Source organism: Ranitomeya variabilis, chromosome 5 (genome assembly GCF_051348905.1).
Source record: "Ranitomeya variabilis isolate aRanVar5 chromosome 5, aRanVar5.hap1, whole genome shotgun sequence".
Lineage (NCBI taxonomy): Eukaryota > Metazoa > Chordata > Amphibia > Anura > Dendrobatidae > Ranitomeya > Ranitomeya variabilis.
Window position 1 is genome coordinate 217243001 of NC_135236.1, and position 19502 is coordinate 217262502.

General features: G+C 45.3%; 1 protein-coding gene across 1 annotated transcript; it reads right to left on the bottom strand.

The window, feature by feature from the left end:
* Positions 1-2111: 2111 nt before the first annotated feature.
* Positions 2112-17376, bottom strand: PYGO1 (pygopus family PHD finger 1). The gene is made up of 3 exons (XM_077263789.1): positions 16963-17376; positions 9211-9296; positions 2112-3544 (listed from the first exon to the last, which is right to left on the bottom strand). Exons 1-3 carry the CDS (start codon positions 16988-16990, stop codon positions 2468-2470), a joined length of 1191 nt encoding a protein of 396 aa, XP_077119904.1. The 5' UTR covers positions 16991-17376; the 3' UTR covers positions 2112-2467.
* Between the last annotated feature and the right edge of the window lie 2126 nt (positions 17377-19502).

Genomic DNA, 19502 nt, shown 5'->3' on the forward strand with positions numbered 1-19502 from the left:
ACATGTACACTTATTTCCTATGCCTGATGACTGCCCATTAACCCCAAAAGACTGTTCGTGTATTGAGCTAAAGTTGGAGGAATCTACCAATTAAAAGCAGTTAATCAAATCCTATTCTGATTAGGAATAATGGCTGCAGTCCTGGCTCGCAAAATTAGACAGCAAAAGCCAGAAACAAAGACGCAGCAAAAAGTCTCTAACTTGCCAAGTGCACATGAAAGCTTCCTCCATGTAGCGCGCTCTCACCGCTGTCCCAGTTTCTCTGGTGGATGATTTTTTTCCAGTAATTCATAGCTGGATCCATAGGGGTCATAAGTGCAGTGTTCGCATGCATTGTAGAGAGCTGCACTTGTGAGCTGTCTCGCTCTGGTCACGTTTATGTACTGATCATACTAATTTTACAGTGTCCAACTAAACAGACCGGATATTAATCTTGCTTTACACAGATGTGAAAATGGCTAACAATTGGAAAGTCCCAACAATTGGAAAATGTTTCATCGCTTACAAGTCCTGGTTAAAATCCCCAATGGCAGGTTAGATTACATGCAATGCCTAGTAAATGCACAGGTTTTTTGGTTTTTGTTTTCTTTTTTTGGAAATGGAGGTATTTATGTTCATGCAACATGTAATTGTTTTTCCACCATCTTCCTTTGCCATTTTCCATATGGTAAACTAAGCTCTAGTAGTGTCCATGTCAGGGGGTATAATGATTATTTAGCCATCAGTGATGAGCGAACGTGCTCAGATAAGGAGTTATCGGAGCATGCTTGGGTGCTGAGTGACTTCGGCGCACTCGGATAATAGGTTCGAGTCCCCGCGGCTGCATGTCTCTCGGCTGTGCGACAGCCGCAACATATGTAGGGATTGCTTAACAAACAGGCAACCCTCGCATGGTTGTGGCTGTCGACCTGCCGAGAGATATGCAGCCGTGGGAACTTGAACGTATTATTCGAACGCGCCAAAGTCACCCTCTTTACACACGAGCATGCTCGGACAACTCCTTAACTGAGCAAGTTCGCCCATTACTACTAATTATCCCTTTTTGGGGGGGAATACACAAGTCAAAAAGGCAACTATTGCATTGCCAAGAACTGGTATACTGTAGACCACAGTGTATGCTCGATTTCCAAGAACTGAATAGTCTAGCTTAGTGGGAATGTGAATTGGACCTACACACACACACACACACACACACACACACACACACACACACACACACACACACACAGTCTCCTATACATCAAATAAAATGAAGAAAAACAATGGGTGCCACAAGCTGAAGCTTAATAAGTACAAGAGCCAATTTAGTAATTTTCTTTTATTATGCCAATTATTGGTAGAGGAAAAAAACAAACAAAAACATTCTGCTGGTCTCTAGGAGCATGGTACTTTAGATAATCTCCCACTTATCAGAAAACATCAGTACCATAATAGGTACTGCAGAATGAAAAGAAGAACAAAAGTATTTCTAAAACCAATAAAGCCCTTGGTACAGGAGAAAATCCTCAATTTGGTCTTCAGGTCAGTGATGTAATGGGGATAAAACATTAAAGCCAATAGTAAGACCCACGAACTCCTGATCACGTGTCTGGCTATTGGGGGTTTCTTTATTCCAGTATTTCTGACATTTCCATCTCCATATAAATTCAATGTCAAATTCAAGCCTTCAGGAATGTCAGAATAAATGCAACAGATGAGCTTGAGCTGCTAATGGTTTATTCTACTCAATCTTTTACATAGTATTTGCCCCAAAGCGTTTGATATACAGTAAAGAATCCATGGCCACTTTACTAGATATCAATACTGCATATTATCCAAGTGTCACAACCAGCAAACATCCCCATTACATTTTCATAAACTGTATAAAGCAAACCAAAATCAAGCTTAAAACCAGACTACAAAGTGCTAATTATATTAAAATTCAAGACATTATGGTTAAATCTAGATATCACATTTAAAAGGGACAGGTGTTGTGATTCAAAACGCACTATCACAAATGATAACCTAGCACAACCATTAAATCAACAGTGCAATTCCCACAATAAAAGGGTGGGTTTTGTCTTAGGTTTGCACTTGGTGCTGCCACAAAAAAAAAAAAAAATTGTATTTAAAAAAAAAATATATATATATTTATATAGTATTTTAAAATAGTGCAAAATATCCTAGAGCAGCATATCATGTCAGATCATGATAGCAGAGGGAAAAAAAAATGAAGACCTTCAGATTTATACTAATAACATATATAATATTGGTGTATGGTTTGGGGAAAACCTTTGGTGTCTCTTGTTACAGGATGATGAGATTTCAACAGGAAACCGGAGAATGGGACTAATGCTGGTAAGGCAGGTCTTCCCAGGATATCCACTGTCAATATTAGCAAAGATATGGCTTGGTTCACCAATAAAAAAAAACAAATCAACTGTTCCGAATAAGACTCCAATTCATAAAATGACAAAGGGGCGGTTTATTATTTTCGAACGCACACCAGCTGAACATCCTTCTTTGCCATACAAGTATCACAACCCCAAATCGCTGAGGCTTCTGCAGTAAGCATTGCGTAGGCGATTTCAGTCATCCCAGTACATGCTCGATGAAACCACTTCCGACAAGAAACTTCACACATGATGGCATCCCCAGCATTATTAACTTCAATAGAACAAATCCCACATTGATACATTGTGTCGGTGGGTAAAGGACCAGAAAAACTGGATTGGAGAAGCCATCGATTGCATTTCTCACTAGGTGTCACACCACTTTTTGAAAGTTTAGGACGTGAAGTTTTGCTGTGGGCTCCATTACCAGGACCACAATTAGTTAGGTCTACGGTTTCGGACTGCAAATTATCTGAAGTATGCATGTGGTTTTTAGAATCCTGGGGATCAGTAGTATACCGGTTGAAATCACCTGAATGGGAGTGCTCTTCGATTGCAATTAGGTTCAGGTTATTTTTATTGGATGCAGGATCAGATTCTTGTCTATAGATAGATATTTTTGGAGGAAGAAAGTGAGGCTGTGCTGGTTCAAATTGATGGCTTCCCTCGAGATGCTGGATAAAGTGCACTTTGCCACTTTGAGCCCTGTAATTGGAAGGCTCAATGTGGTTTCGCTGGCCAGAGTTGAGACTGGTTAGGTGAACGATATCTTGATCATGGATAGGTCTAAAGTGTTGCCCTGGCATGGCAATAGTTTGTCCAAGTCCACTGTTAAAATAGGAATCGTTTTCAAAAGGCAACTTTTCCTGAATATTGCTAAATGAGAATGTTCTCCCCAGAGACATACGTCTCATTTCTTTTGGAAAGGATAGTGGCTGATCTCTAAAGCTTTGAGAGCCACCATTTCGAAAGGACCTTTTTGGTGAAGTATTAGGTGGCATCTTAAAAGTGTTAAATGGCTCATTATTGATATATCTTGGTTTTCCAAAGTAAGTGTACCCTGAAAGAGGTGATATGCTATGTCCATCATCAAAAGGATTGGAGGCAATGAGATGGTCTGAGCTGGTGATTGTTGGTGGAGCATATTCTGAGAGAGGAGGAAGCATAGACCCCTAGGGACAAGCAAAAAATAAATTAAAAAAAATGAAGGTTGAATTAATGTGCTTAATGTGAGGTTGATACATCAAACTAAAGGCGAAGATTACGAAAGATCACCAGCTTGTAGGAAATTATACCGTAAATACATACTAGTAGTATTAGGCTGCCGTCACACTAGCAGTATTTGGTCAGTATTTTACATCAGTATTTGTAAGCCAAAACCAGGAGTGGGTGATAAATACAGAAGTGGTGCATATGTTTCTGTTATACTTTTCCTCCATTTGTCCCACTCCTGGTTTTGGCTTACAAATACTGAGGTAAAATACTGACCAAATACTGCTAGTGTGACGGCAGCCTTAGGGTGATTACACACTGCGCCTTGTCCTACATTCGCTGGTCCAGTAGAGGCTTACGTACAAACCCCCCACAAAAAGGGATTAGAGCGCTGACAAGGTAATTGATTATAATGGTGCCAAAAGAGTCAACATGTGCTCTGATGTGCATCCTTTTCAGGTGTATACACCTACTGGAGGCTGACAATCAGATGCAAACTACCATGTCTGGGTATCCACCTCCTGTAGTCGTATACAACCAAACATGACGGACGACAGATCGCACGTTGACTCTTTCGGCACCAATATAGTCAATTGCCCCATCTGTGCTTACGCCCAAATCCAGTTTTGCTGTGGGGGGTTTTTTGGACGCAAGCTCCTAAAGGAGCAAAGAACATGACAGTACACAATGTGAGAGGGCCCTTATAATTATCAGGTTTATTAATTCTTAAAATACCAGTTAACCAAACATCTAGTGATTACAGCGACAATTTGCACTAGGAAAAATCTGCAGCGGAACACGGAAACGGGCAAATGGATGCAATTGTCGAATACGCATTCTGGACTATTGTGATGCCGCTAGCACATGTCTGTATATCATCATTGCATGCTAGAATACAGAAACTGATGAAGGATTATGCACGCGACAGTAGATCGCATCATGGAACAAATTTACAGCCCTGGGTTACTAACATCTAGTATGGTTAAAAAAAAAAGAAAAAAAAAAAAGGGGAAGTCTATCAAGTTAATTTGACCGACAGGAGACAATTTGACTGAAGAGAATGTACCGTATATGGGTACAATTTGGAACCCTTTCCTGCCATTTATCCTAAAGGTGGGGAAAAAAAACAACCTCACAACTTTGAACTAATCTGTCCTAAAAAGAAAAAAAAAAAACCTGCATAGAGGCTTTACTGAGGCTCATGTGTCACAGAAGGATATGATGAAAAATCTCTGTAACATACAGACATACCATGACTACATCAGGCCTGGTGTTTGCATGGCACAGAGGAGATCACATTACGCTGTTCTCACCAGCATTCTGACCATGGAGGAGTTTTAGGTGGTGATTAAATTAGACCACAATTCCCTGGGAGCAGTCCAACTTAGATCACTAATGTAAAACACTCAAGGCTTCTTACATTATACTATAATTTGTACCTTGGGGATCTCATATATATGAGGGTGATCACCTCCCCCCACCCAAGAAGAACAGCTTCTGGCATAAACACCAAACATATCCATTTTCTAAGCACAAATTAAATTAGCACCCCAACTACCCTTTTTTTTGTATTAAATGTGTGTACACATGCATGTAATGTAGTGCGAGTGTGTTATCATATTCATCTACTGCTGCTCTCTCCGCTGTCCAGCTCCCTTCTTCTCAGCTTCTCAGTGACGTCACCTCTCTGCAGACTGTCCGGGGTATGCTGCACTCTGCGTGACCCACAAGTGGCTTTCTTTTTCCGCGTTTTTTTGTGGATTATTCCAGACTTCCCATTGCAATATAATATAGCGGAAAATCTGCGAAAAATCCGCAAAATTAATGAACATGCTGCGGGTTTTTTAGCGGAAAAAACGCAACATGTGCACACAAAAAATGCAGAATGCATTAAAATTTATGGGATGCTTAATGTAAGCGTTTTTACAGCCGAAAAGATGCAAAAAAAAAAAAAAAAAAGCGAAAAATCCAGAGCGTGTGCACATAGTCTAAGAGACTTCCGGCTCACACGTACAACATGGAGCGAGCCGGATAGTCACAAGTACAGTGATGTCATTGAGAAGAGGAGAAGAATGGCGCTGGACACTAGAGAGAGCAGCAGTATTAATGCACTCACATTATATTTTTTTTTATAAATGTGTGCATGTAAAGTTGGCAATGCTTCTTTAATCAGCAGAATAATAATTAAAAAACAAACAAACAAGAGAACAAGGTGCAAAATTCCTTATTTTAGTTATCGTATAAACTTGGGTATAAGCCGAGTTTTTCAGCACTTTTTTTGTGCTGAAAAAGCCCCCCCTCGGCTTATACACGAGTCACTGTCCCAGAAGATGGCGGGGGAGCAGCGGGTCACATTAGGCAGGGGCCAGCGGATGCGGCTAAAGCCTGTGCTCGCTGCTGAAGAGAAGTGAATATTCACTGCACTGGCAATGAATATTAATTTCTCTTCCAGCGCACACAGTTGCAGCCGCCGGGTGCCCACTCATTAAAGGGAACCTGTCACCTCGTTTTTTCGGTATGAGATAAAAATACTGTTAAATAGGGCCTGAGCTGTGCATTACAATAGTGTAGTTTGTGGACCCCGATTCCCCACCTATGCTGCCGAAATACGTTACCAAAGTAGTCGTTTTCGCCTGTCAATCAGGCTGGTCAGGTCGGATGGGCGTGGTGTCTTCCCCCAGATCTTGCGTAGTTTTCCGTTGGTGGCGTAGTGGTGTGCGCATGTCCAAGGTCCCGAATCCTGCACAGGGGTGTGAAAATAGCAGCGATGTCCGTTATTCCATTGGTGATCGGTGGGCGCGGCCATCTTGCTTTGGCCGCGCGTGCGCAGAAGCGGCGCTCTGCTGGCCGCGGCTTCAGAAAAATGGCCGCGGGCATCCGCGCGTGCGCAGATGGCTATCGCGGCGGCCATTTTCATGAAGCCGAGATGCGAACTCTGCTTCACGAAAATTGCCGCCGCGCTAGCCTTCTGCGCACGCGCGGATGCCCGCGGCCAGCAGAGCGCCGCTTCTGCGCACGCGTGGCCAAAGCAAGATGGCCGCGCCCACCGACCACCAATGGAATAACGGACATCGCTGCTATTTTCACACCCCTGTGCAGGATTCGGGACCTTGGACATGCGCACACCACTACGCCACCAACGGAAAACTACGCAAGATCTGGGGGAAGACACCACGCCCATCCGACCTGACCAGCCTGATTGACAGGCGAAAACTACTACTTTGGTAACGTATTTCGGCAGCATAGGTGGGGAATCGGGGTCCACAAACTACACTATTGTAATGCACAGCTCAGGCCCTATTTAACAGTATTTTTATCTCATACCGAAAAAACGGGGTGACAGGTTCCCTTTAAGGTAATCAATAGTGATAAGCGAGTGTACTCGTTGCTCGGGTGACCTCCGAGTATTTGTTATTGCTCGGAGATATAGTTTTCATCATGCAACTGAGGCGATGAAAACTATCTCCGAGCAATAACAAATACTCAGGAGGTCACCCGAGCAACGAGTACACTCGCTCATCACTAGTAATCAATATTCAGCTATCTCCACTCTCATAGGCGTAGAAAGAGATGAATATTCATTCCCTTAATGAGCAAAGACAGGTGATCACTCAGCGGCAGGAGCTGCTGGTACTGGAATGAGAGGGTGCGCAGGGAAGGAAAGTAGGATGTGGTTTTTTGTTTTGTTTGCTTTTTTCATGCTTTTCTCATGGGGGATGAGGAGCCACGCATGTAAGGATGGGGGGGGGGGGGATGAGGAGCCACGCAGACAAGGATGGGGGGGGGGGATGAGGAGCCACGCAGACAAGGATGGGGGGGGGGATGAGGAGCCACGCAGACAAGGATGGGGGGGGATGAGGAGCCACGCAGACAAGGATGGGGGGGGATGAGGAGCCACGCAGACAAGGATGGGGGGGGGATGAGGAGCCACGCAGACAAGGATGGGGGGGGAAGAGGAGCCACGCAGACAAGGATGGGGGGGGGGGGGGAAGAGGAGCCACGCAGACAAGGATGGGGGGGGGGGAAGAGGAGCCACGCAGACAAGGATGGGAATAAGGAGCCACGCAGACAAGGATGGGAATAAGGAGCCACGCAGACAAGGATGATGGATGAGGAGCCATGCAGACAAGGATGTGGATGAGGGGATAATGCATCCCCGGCTTATACTGGAGTCAATAAGTTTTCCCAGTTTTTTGGGGCAAAATTAAAAAAATTATAACATTAAAACCATATAGAAGACAGAAACACAATAGGTGATATCAGATGACAAGAGATGGGGGGATACAGGGGATGAAGTATAAACCAATAATATACAAAGGAAAAAAAACTAAAATTCATGCTTCATGTCAGAAGCAAATATAAAGATGAGCATTACATGAGTGCAGCAAGTGCTGGAAAATGTTCATTTTAAATTTATCTATTTTTATATTAAACAATTTTATTGAACCAAACAAATGGTTAAAAATTGGAGATGCAAACAGACCATACAAGAAAAGAGAAAGCAAACAGTGAGCAAATATGGTAAACAAGTAGGTTGTGTCTATGCAGGTCCTTGCAAATCAGGATTAAATCAATAAATAGGCAAATGCATGAGGTTACAATATAAACAGAATAGTATAGTCATAAAGTGCAAGGTGCAAATGGTAAATTCATAGAGCATGTAAAAAGCAGATAAAAGTACTTGATGGTGCTGGGGTTTGTTTCTGGTAACTCCCATGGAAAAGTTAAACCAAATAAATATAATATATAATACCAATGGTAGAGAGTAAATGGTTCATGGGAGAATCCAGAGACAATAGAAGGGATATAGCAGGCGGTCAGCTATATGGATCCAGGAGGCTCTAGTGCAGGGGTCCCCAACCTGTAGCTCGGGAGCCACATGTGGCTCGCGGTCCCAGGAATTGTGGCTCGCGACTGTCTGCCAGCTTGGTGCTTTAGCTCCAGGTCTACCAAACGGCAATGAAGAGTACATCTCAAAATGGTGAATTTTTGAGTAGCCCTGCACAGAAGAGCAGATCTGGATGCACATTTACTGGTCTTAGGGGTTTAGAGATATTTTAGGTATGGTACACTGGAGGATGATGCTACCTGTTAAAGGAGGTTCTTGAAGCTGGATGCGAGAGGAGTTAGGAGTCCTTGATGGGAGAATACTGAATTGGGGCATTGTTGGAACCCCTGGATTTCAGTGTACTGCTTTGAGAGAAGGATGTTGCTCCTGACCCCCTCTCAGAGCTGAATGTGGCTCGCGACCCTCTCTCAGTGCTGAATGTGGCTATCAAGGTCAGAAAGGTTGGGGAACGCTGCTCTAGTGTATCCCCGTGACGCACATTTCGGCAGTTCTTCCTCAGAAGGGGTGCACCGCCTGCTATATCCCTTATATTGTCTCGGGATTTTCCATTTGCACCTTATGTATGAAAACACCATTCTGTTTATATTGTAACCTCATGCATTTGACTCATGCATTTAATTATGAAGATTAAGTATTGTGAAGTTTGGTTACAGATCCCTTTTAACAGTGTAAGGTTGAGAAAGCATGATTTCCAACATTTTTTTTTTTTTTTATACATGGGGGAGTATTTTACTCTTGATGATAGATACAAGATATGTCTCGTTCTGTGAGCTTTACCTGCACGGTTGATTTGCGCTTCTTCTTTTCAGGGCATCCCAAATTTGAGCTGGGTCTGATTAACCCTTCCAAACCTCCAACATCTCCTATAAGACAAAAATCACCTAAGACATGAATAACAAAGTAAAAATATGGAAATCACAGCACTTCTGGTAAGGGCAATGCTTAAAGGGACTCTGTCACCTGAATTTGGAGGGAACAATTTTCAGCCATAGAGGCTGGGTTTTCGGGTGTTTGATTCACCCTTTCCCGCTGGCTGCATGCTGGCTGAAAAATTGGATTGAAGTTCATTCTCTGTCCTCCGTAGTACATGCCTGCACACATGCCTGTGTTCCGGAGCCCAGCCTGTGCCCCAGAGCCCAGCCACTGCCCGCAGCACAGCTTGTGCCCCAGAGCCCAGCCTGTGCCCCGGAGCCCAGCCACTGCCCGCAGCACAGCTTGTGCCCCAGAGCCCAGCCACTGTTCTGGAGCGGAGCACAGCCCCTGCCCCGGAGCACAGAGCCTCCACCCCTGCCCAAGCACAGAGCACCGGCCTGGGATGGGATTTCCTGGAGGTCAACGCACCAGCCTGGACCACCGAAAGGCCCCTGTGACCACTTCTCCACCTATGGCGATCCCTTCACTGGTAAGCTGAATTCGGACTGTAAGATGTACCCCCATTTGAAACATTTTTTTTTTTCCTTATTTTTATTCTGAAAATTTGGGGTGCGTCTTATAGTCCGAAAAATACGGTAAATCAATGGGATAAAAAAATAGCTGTGCAGAAAAATCAGTGCGGAATTGCTGCGGATTTCAAAGAAGTGCATGTCACCACTTTTGTGCGGCTCTGCAGCGTTTCTGCACCCCTCCATGTTAAAAATCCGTAGTGGCAAAATCCGCAGCTGCCGATTCTGCCAGGAGATGTGGATTTTGTGAAGAAAATTCTGCACCTCTTCCTATGTGTGCACATAGCCTAAGTGTCATACATCAGCACTATACAACACAAACGTTACACTGTGGCGAAAACAGACAGACAGACACTAAAATCCCACACCCTAGATATCACTGGATGAAATATTCCAGTTGTAAATCTCTATTCATTACATAGTGGAATATATTGAGAGCAATAAAACCTAAAAAATGATCAACGTAAATCACAACTAATATCCTACGGAGGTCTGTAGTTGGAATGCTGCTCAAATTCGTAGAAAATGAAGTTACAGGCTGATCCAACTTAAGTGGAAATGCCTCAAGACAAGGAAATGATGCTCAGTAGTGTGTGTGGCCTCCACCTGCTTGTATGACCTCCCTACAACGCCTGGGCATGCTCCTGATGAAGCGGCGGATGGTCTCCTGAGGGATCTCCTCCCAGACCTGGACTAAAGCATCCGCCAACTCCTGGACAGTCTGTGGTGCAACGTGACGTTGGTGGATGAAACGAGACATGATGTCCCAGATGTGTTCAATCAGATTCAGGTCTGGGGAACGGGCGAGCCAGCCCATAGCTTCAATGCCTTCATCTTGCAGGAACTGCTGACACTCCAGCCACATGAGGTCTGGCATTGTCCTGCATTCGGAGGAACCCAGGGCCAACCGCACCAGCATATGGTCTCACAAGGGGTCTGAGGATCTCATCTCGGTACCTAATGGCAGTCAGGCTACCTCTGGCGAGCACATGGAGAGCTGTGCGGCCCTCCAAAGGAATGTCACCTCACACCATTACTGACCCACTGCCAAACAGGTCATGCTGAAGGATGTTGCAGGCAGCAGATTGCTCTCCACGGCGTCTCCAGACTCTGTCACATGTGCTCAGTGTGAACCTGCTTTCATCTATGAAGAGCACAGGGCGCTAGTGACGAATTACCCAATCCTGGTGTTCTGTGGCAAATGCCAATCGTCCTGCACGGTGTTGGGCTGCGAGCGCAACCCCCATCTGTGGAGGTCGGGCACTCAGACCATCCTCATGGAGTCAGTTTCTAACCATTTGTGCAGATACATGCACATTTGTGGCCTGCTGGAGGTCATTTTGCAGGGCTCTGGCAGTGCTCCTCCTGTTCCTCCTTGCACAAAAGCCGAGGTAGTGGTCCTGCTGCTGGGTTATTGCCCTCCTACAGCCCCCCACACACACACACACACACACACACGTCTCCTGGTGTACTGGCCTGTCTCCTGGTAGCGCCTCCAGCCTCTGGACACTACGCTGACAGACACAGCAAACCTTCTTGGCACAGCTCGCATTGATGTGCCATCCTGGATGAGCTGCACTACCTGAGCCACTTGTGTGGGTTGTAGAGTCCGTCTCATGCTACCACGAGGGAAAAAGCAAAACCAACATTCAAAAGTGACCAAAACATCAGCCAGAGAGCATTGGTACTGAGATGTGGTCTGTGGTCCCCACCTGCAGAACCACTCCTTTATTGAGTGTGTCTTGATAATTGCCAATCATTTCCATCAAACAGTGTTGCTTCCTAAGTGGACAGTTTGATTTCACAGAAGATTTTTTTTTTATATCACATTACACCCAGCAGTCTGTAGTCCACACGCAGCAGTCTGTAGTCCACACCCAGCAGTCTGTAGTCCACACCCAGCAGTCTGTAGTCCACACCCAGCAGTCTGTAGTCCACACCCAGCAGTCTGTGTAGTCCACACACAGCAGTATACACACTGTAGTCAGTAGTATACACACCTGCCCTGTACACACACAGCAGTATACACATGTAATACACATTAGTATACACACCTGCCCTGTACACACACATAACATACAGCAGTATACACACCTGTCCTGTACAGACAGCAGTATACACATATAATACACATTAGTATACACACCTACCCTGAACACACACAGCAGTATACACACATATAATACATATAATACACACTAGATGGTGGCCCGATTCTAACGCATCAGGTATTCTAGAATATGCATGTCCACGTAGTACATTGCCCAGCCACGTAGTACATTGCCCAGCCACGTAGTACATTGCCCAGCCACGTAGTACATTGCCCAGCCACGTAGTACATTGCCCAGCCACGTAGTACATTGCCCAGCCACGTAGTACATTGCCCAGCCACGTAGTACATTGCCCAGCCACGTAGTACATTGCCCAGCCACGTAGTACATTGCCCAGCCACGTAGTACATTGCCCAGCCACGTAGTACATTGCCCAGCCACGTAGTACATTGCCCAGCCACGTAGTACATTGCCCAGCCACGTAGTACATTGCCCAGCCACGTAGTACATTGCCCAGCCACGTAGTACATTGCCCAGCCACGTAGTACATTGCCCAGCCACGTAGTACATTGCCCAGCCACGTAGTACATTGCCCAGCCACGTAGTATACCCACATAGCATACAGACTTAAAATAAAAAATAAACATATACTCACCTTCCGAAGGCCCCTTGAAGTCCTGGCCCTGTGTGCGGTGCACGCGGCAGCTTCCGGTCCCAGGGTTGGTATGAGCGCAGGACCTGTGATGACGTCGCGGTCACATGACCGTGACGCCATGGCAGGTCCTTCTCGCAGGAGCTGTGATGACGTCGCGGTCACATGACCGTGACGTCATGGCAGGTCCTTCTCGCAGGAGCTGTGATGACGTCGCAGTCACATGACCGTAACGTCATGGCAGGTCCTTCTCGCATACCATCCTTGCCACCGGAACCTGCCGCTTGCATGGAGCAGTCACCAGAGTGTCACGAGGAGCGGGAAAGGCGGCGGATGGAGAGTATAGCAGGGGTTTTTTTTTATTATTATTATTTTTAACATGACGTATTTTTACTATTGATGCTGCATAGTTGGGGACACACAGGGTTAATAGCAGCGGTAACGGAGTGCATTATACCGTGGCCCGTTATCGCTGCCATTAACCCTGTGTGAGCGGTGACTGGGGGGGGGATTATGGAGCGGGTGCTGGGCACTGACTGCAGGGGAGGGACTAATCGGACTGTGCCCGTAGCTGATTGGTCGCGGCAGCCATGACAGGCAGCTGCCGAGAGCAATCAGCGACGCGGGATTTCCGTTACGGAAGTTGAGGACAGAAAGACGGAAGTACCCCTTAGACTATATATATATATATATATATATATATATATATATATATATATACACACACATATATACACATACACACATATATACACATATATATATATATATATATATATATATATATATATATATATATATATATATACACACATACATACATGTACACACATACATACACATACAGTGGGGCAAAAAAGTATTTAGTCAGTCAGCAACAGTGCAAGTTCCACCACTTAAAAAGATGAGAGGCGTCTGTAATTTACATCATAGGTAGACATCAACTATGGGAGACAAACTGAGAAAAAAAAATACAGAAAATCACATTGTCTGTTTTTTTATCATTTTATTTGCATATTCTGGTGGAAAATAAGTATTTGGTCAGAAACAAACAATCAAGATTTCTGGCTCTCACAGACCTGTAACTTCTTCTTTAAGAGTCTCCTCTTTCCTCCACTCATTACCTGTAGTAATGGCACCTGTTTAAACTTGTTATCAGTATAAAAAGACACCTGTGCACACCCTCAAACAGTCTGACTCCAAACTCCACTATGGTGAAGACCAAAGAGCTGTCAAAGGACACCAGAAACAAAATTGTAGCCCTGCACCAGGCTGGGAAGACTGAATCTGCAATAGCCAACCAGCTTGGAGTGAAGAAATCAACAGTGGGAGCAATAATTAGAAAATGGAAGACATTCAAGACCACTGATAATCTCCCTCGATCTGGGGCTCCACGCAAAATCCCACCCCGTGGGGTCAGAATGATCACAAGAACGGTGAGCAAAAATCCCAGAACCACGCGGGGGGACCTAGTGAATGAACTGCAGAGAGCTGGGACCAATGTAACAAGGCCTACCATAAGTAACACACTACGCCACCATGGACTCAGATCCTGCAGTGCCAGACGTGTCCCACTGCTTAAGCCAGTACATGTCCGGGCCCGTCTGAAGTTTGCTAGAGAGCATTTGGATGATCCAGAGGAGTTTTGGGAGAATGTCCTATGGTCTGATGAAACCAAACTGGAACTGTTTGGTAGAAACACAACTTGTCGTGTTTGGAGGAAAAAGAATACTGAGTTGCATCCATCAAACACCATACCTACTGTAAAGCATGGTGGTGGAAACATCATGCTTTGGGGCTGTTTCTCTGCAAAGGGGCCAGGACGACTGATCCGGGTACATGAAAGAATGAATGGGGCCATGTATCGTGAGATTTTGAGTGCAAACCTCCTTCCATCAGCAAGGGCATTGAAGATGAAATGTGGATGGGTCTTTCAGCATGATAATGATCCCAGTGCAACGAAGGAGTGGCTTCGTAAGAAGCATTTCAAGGTCCTGGAGTGGCCTAGCCAGTCTCCAGATCTCAACCCTATAGAAAACCTTTGGAGGGAGTTGAAAGTCCGTGTTGCCAAGCGAAAAGCCAAAAACATCACTGCTCTAGAGGAGATCTGCATGGAGGAATGGGCCAACATACCAACAACAGTGTGTGGCAACCTTGTGAAGACTTACAGAAAACGTTTGACCTCTGTCATTGCGAACAAAGGATGTATTACAAAGTATTGAGATGAAATTTTGTTTCTGACCAAATACTTATTTTCCACCAGAATATGCAAATAAAATGATAAAAAAACAGATTGTGATTTTCTGTATTTTTTTTTCTCAGTTTGTCTCCCATAGTTGAGGTCTACCTATGATGTAAATTACAGACGCCTCTCATCTTTTTAAGTGGTGGAACTTGCACTGTTGCTGACTGACTAAATACTTTTTTGCCCCACTGTATATACACGTGTATATGTGTGTGTGTGTATATATATATATATATATATATATATATATATATATATATATATATATATATATATATATATTAGTACACACACAGCAGTATACACATAATACACATTAGTATACACACACAGCAGTATACACATTAGTATACACACCTGCCCTGTACACATGTATAACATACAGCAGTATACACACCTGCCCTGTACACACAGCAGTATACACATGTAATACACATTAGAATACACACATATATAACATACAGCAGTATACACACATAGCAGTATACACACAATACACATTAGTGTACACACCTGCCCTGTACACTCATATATAACATACAGCAGTATACACACCTGCCCTATACACACACACACAACAGTATACACACATAGCAGTATACACATAATACACACCTGCCCTGTACACATAGGAGTATACACATATAATACACATTAGTATACACACATAGCAGTATACACATATAATACACATTAGTGTACACACCTGCCCTGTACACACATATATAACATACAGCAGTATACACACCTGCCCTGTACACACAGCAGTATACACATATAGCAGTATAAACATAATACACATTAGTATACACACCTGCCCTGTACACACATAGCAGTATACACATAAAACACACAGTAGTACACACACACACTAGTATTCACACCTGCCCTGTACACACATAGCAGTATATGCATATAATACACACCTGTCCTGTACACATATACACACCTGTCGTGTACAGACAGCAGTATACACATATAATACACAGTAGTATACACACACGTCCTGTACACACATAGCAGTATACACATAATACACATATAATACACAGTAGTATACACACCTGCCCTGTACACACAGATATAATACACATTAGTATACACACACATAGCAGTACACACATATAATACACAGCAGTATACACACCTGCCCTGTACACACACACACAGCAGTATACACATATATACACAGTAGTATACACACCTGCCCTGTACACACACAGCAGTATACACATATAATACACGTATAATACACACCTGCCCTGTACACACATAGCAGTATACACATATAATACACAGTAGTATACACACCTGCCCTGTACACACAGATATAATACACACCTGTCCTGTACAAACACATAGCAGTATACACATATAATACACATTAGTATACACACACATAGCAGTACACACATATAATACACAGCAGTATACACACACATATACACATTAGTATACACACCTGCCCTGTACACACACAGCAGTATACACATATATACACAGTAGTATACACACCTGCCCTGTACACACACAGCAGTATACACATATAATACACAGTAGTATACACACACATAATACACAGCAGTATACACACACACACACATTAGTATACACACACAGCAGTATACACATATATACACAGTAGTATACACACAACGTCCTGTACACACAGACACAGCAGTATACACATATATACACAGTAGTATACACACAACGTCCTGTACACACACAGCAGTATACACATATATACACAGTAGTATACACACACACGTCCTGTACACACACAGCAGTATACACATATAATACACAGTAGTATACACACATAGCAGTATACACATATAATACACAGTAGTATACACACACGTCCTGTACACACATAGCAGTATACACATATAATACACAGTAGTATACACATATAATACACAGTAGTATACACATATAATACACAGTAGTATACACACACGTCCTGTACACACATATATACACAGTAGTATACACACATAGCAGTATACACACATAATACACAGCAGTATACACATATATACACACCTGCCCTGTACACACAGTAGTATACACACACAGTAGTATACACACCTGCCCTGTACACACAGTAGTATACACACACAGTAGTATACACACCTGCCCTGTCCCACAGTGACTTGTCCATGCGCCTGTCCCGGGGTACGTCCTAGGCCCAGACCTGCCCTCCAGCACATGAAGCGTCCAGGCTTACAGCGACTTCTCTTATAAGGTTTCTGTTCCTGTCCAGCGGACATAACAAGCACATGGAGCCGGAAGAGCGGGCACCTGGCCGGGAGGGAGTGACGGCGTCTCCTCCCCTGCCCCGGACACTTTGAGGAAAGTTTCAGAAGTTGCCCCCGCAGCTGTCGTTACAGTGGAGCACGGGGGACAGGGCTGAGCTGACGACAAAGCTGCGCCACCGGGAAGTAAAGTGAGAGGCGGCTCGGTAATGAACTCACAAGCTGTGTAACGCTCCCACACGGCAGGTGAGAACAGAGCGGAGAGGACGCCATCTGCTGCTCACACAGCGCAGTGCAGCCCCATGTCCAGTGCTGGGGGCTCTCTTGCCATGTTTATGAAGCCCCTGTGTGCCACACTCTGGTGGTCCTGGCGCAGGCTGACCCTATTGCTCTATGTCTTGTGGTAGGCGATGAGTTCTAGGTTCATTTTCCACCACCTTTCTCACTTGAGCTGAGGAGAACTTATTGTAACTCATTCTCTTTTGAGTTCAGTAAGGTGGGCCCATGGTGACCTGTATCTCCCCTCCACACAGTGACATATGAGGGATCGCAAGGTTTTCACTGATCTCTAGACTAAGGGTCCTCATACACAGTGTATCCCATGGAGAGGAGTGATTGGTTCTGCAGCGCCCCAGAGTCCTGGTCGTTGCAGTACTGTGGCTCCGCCGCTAAGGGGGGCTATGGTACGTCTGATGGCACTGAAGGAGTTCACCTGACCAGGTATCACAGACACCAATACACTTCACAGTCTGGCCTCCAGGGGGAGCTAAGGGTGCTATGTATTAGGCCACTCCTCACAATCTGGTAAAACTGGGGGTTAGATAGGAAGTTAGAGAGAAGCTGACTGGGTTGGATCCAGGCAACATCCTGTGGCAGAGGGTGTTGCAGGGGAAGATTCAGGGGGGTCCCTGTCAGGGGTGGGATCCTAACAGAGGCCTAGCGAACAGAGAGAACGTTACGGGACCGCGCCTGCACGATATAGCGGCGGTACCCCAAGAAAGGACAAGAAGCGAGGTTTATTGTGAAGAGTGAGAAACGAGATCAACGCAACAAGGAGAAACACCAGTAGGAGTCGTGCTGTAAGAACGAGGCAACATCCTACTGAGGCGCGTAGCCGGTGGCCGGAACGCCAAGGAAGTATTGAGCTCCAGGCCTTCAAACCTACGGCAGGACAGTCAGTTATAGGCGGGCTGTCTCACCCAAATCACCTAAGCAGACATAGGGGGCAACAGTTGGAGAAGGGCGACTCTAGGGTCCCGGAAGAACTCCAGGCCTACCCGTCATACGGGTGCGTCCTAGCCATATCATCTGGGGGACGGAGAAGAACATCAGAATCAGTTGTGAGGGAACTTCAGAAACAGACACAACAGTTGTGAGGACTATCCCGTGGTGCTCAGCAGGGAAGGACTACAACACACAAGCGCTAGAAGGTAGGCGCAGATTTTCACCTGCAAAGGGAACTCTGGAGGTGCCATCGGACCGGCCGGTCTCAGACAGCCCTGTTAACCGTACTCCGGATTGAGGATCCTGAAGCCTTCAGTAAAGAGACTGCAATCTGGTGTCCTCGTTATTCATCGCGACATGCACCACACATCATCACTCTCAACTTTCACTGGACGCCCCTCAGCAGGGTCACGGACCGGGTCTAGCCACCGTGACAATCCCAGAACCGAGACAGAGAGGCCCGGTACCGGGTACCCCTCTGCCCTGCGACAGTGGGGGCGCTCCAGTTACCTCCTTCAGTCCCACAGACATTGGTATAGCGGTAGTGCACAAGAGACCACCGCTCCATTCAATGACCGCTGCTCCATTCCAATCAGCACCAAACTGGTCATCTGGAAATTCTGGTAAATGCCAGATAGGTGGTCTTACGGTGGGCCACATCAGCCCACAACACTCGTAACAATTTCAGCATCTCGAAAAGTGGATATTCTTGACAACTGTAGCAGAACAGAGAGCTTTGGGCTCCTTGGTCCACTACCATTACTTCACTTGGGCCGACCATATAGTGCTCCTAGCCTGCGGCCTTCCAGAAGCCAGAGCAAAGCAGAGGATGCCCGCAGAGCAAGGCAGGGGATGCAGGGGGAACAACGCAGAGGATGCAGGCACAGCAAGGCAGGGGATGTGTTGTGAATTCTGCTCTTGGGCTCCCTCCGGTGGTTGTTGGTGGTAGTGCAGTTGTCTTGGGGTTGTAATCCGGGCAGGTGTTTCTGCTGATTGCAGCTCTATTAGGTATTTAGGTGTGCAGGATCCATGAGTCTGTGCCAGTTGTCCATTGTACTTGGAGGGATTGCATCTCTCTCTGGCTCCTCATGCCCTGCTGCCAATTCAACTAAGATAAGTGTCTGGTTTTTTGTCTCTGTGCACACATGCAGTGTGCTTTGCAATTCAGTGCAATTTATTGTGTTTTTGTCCAGC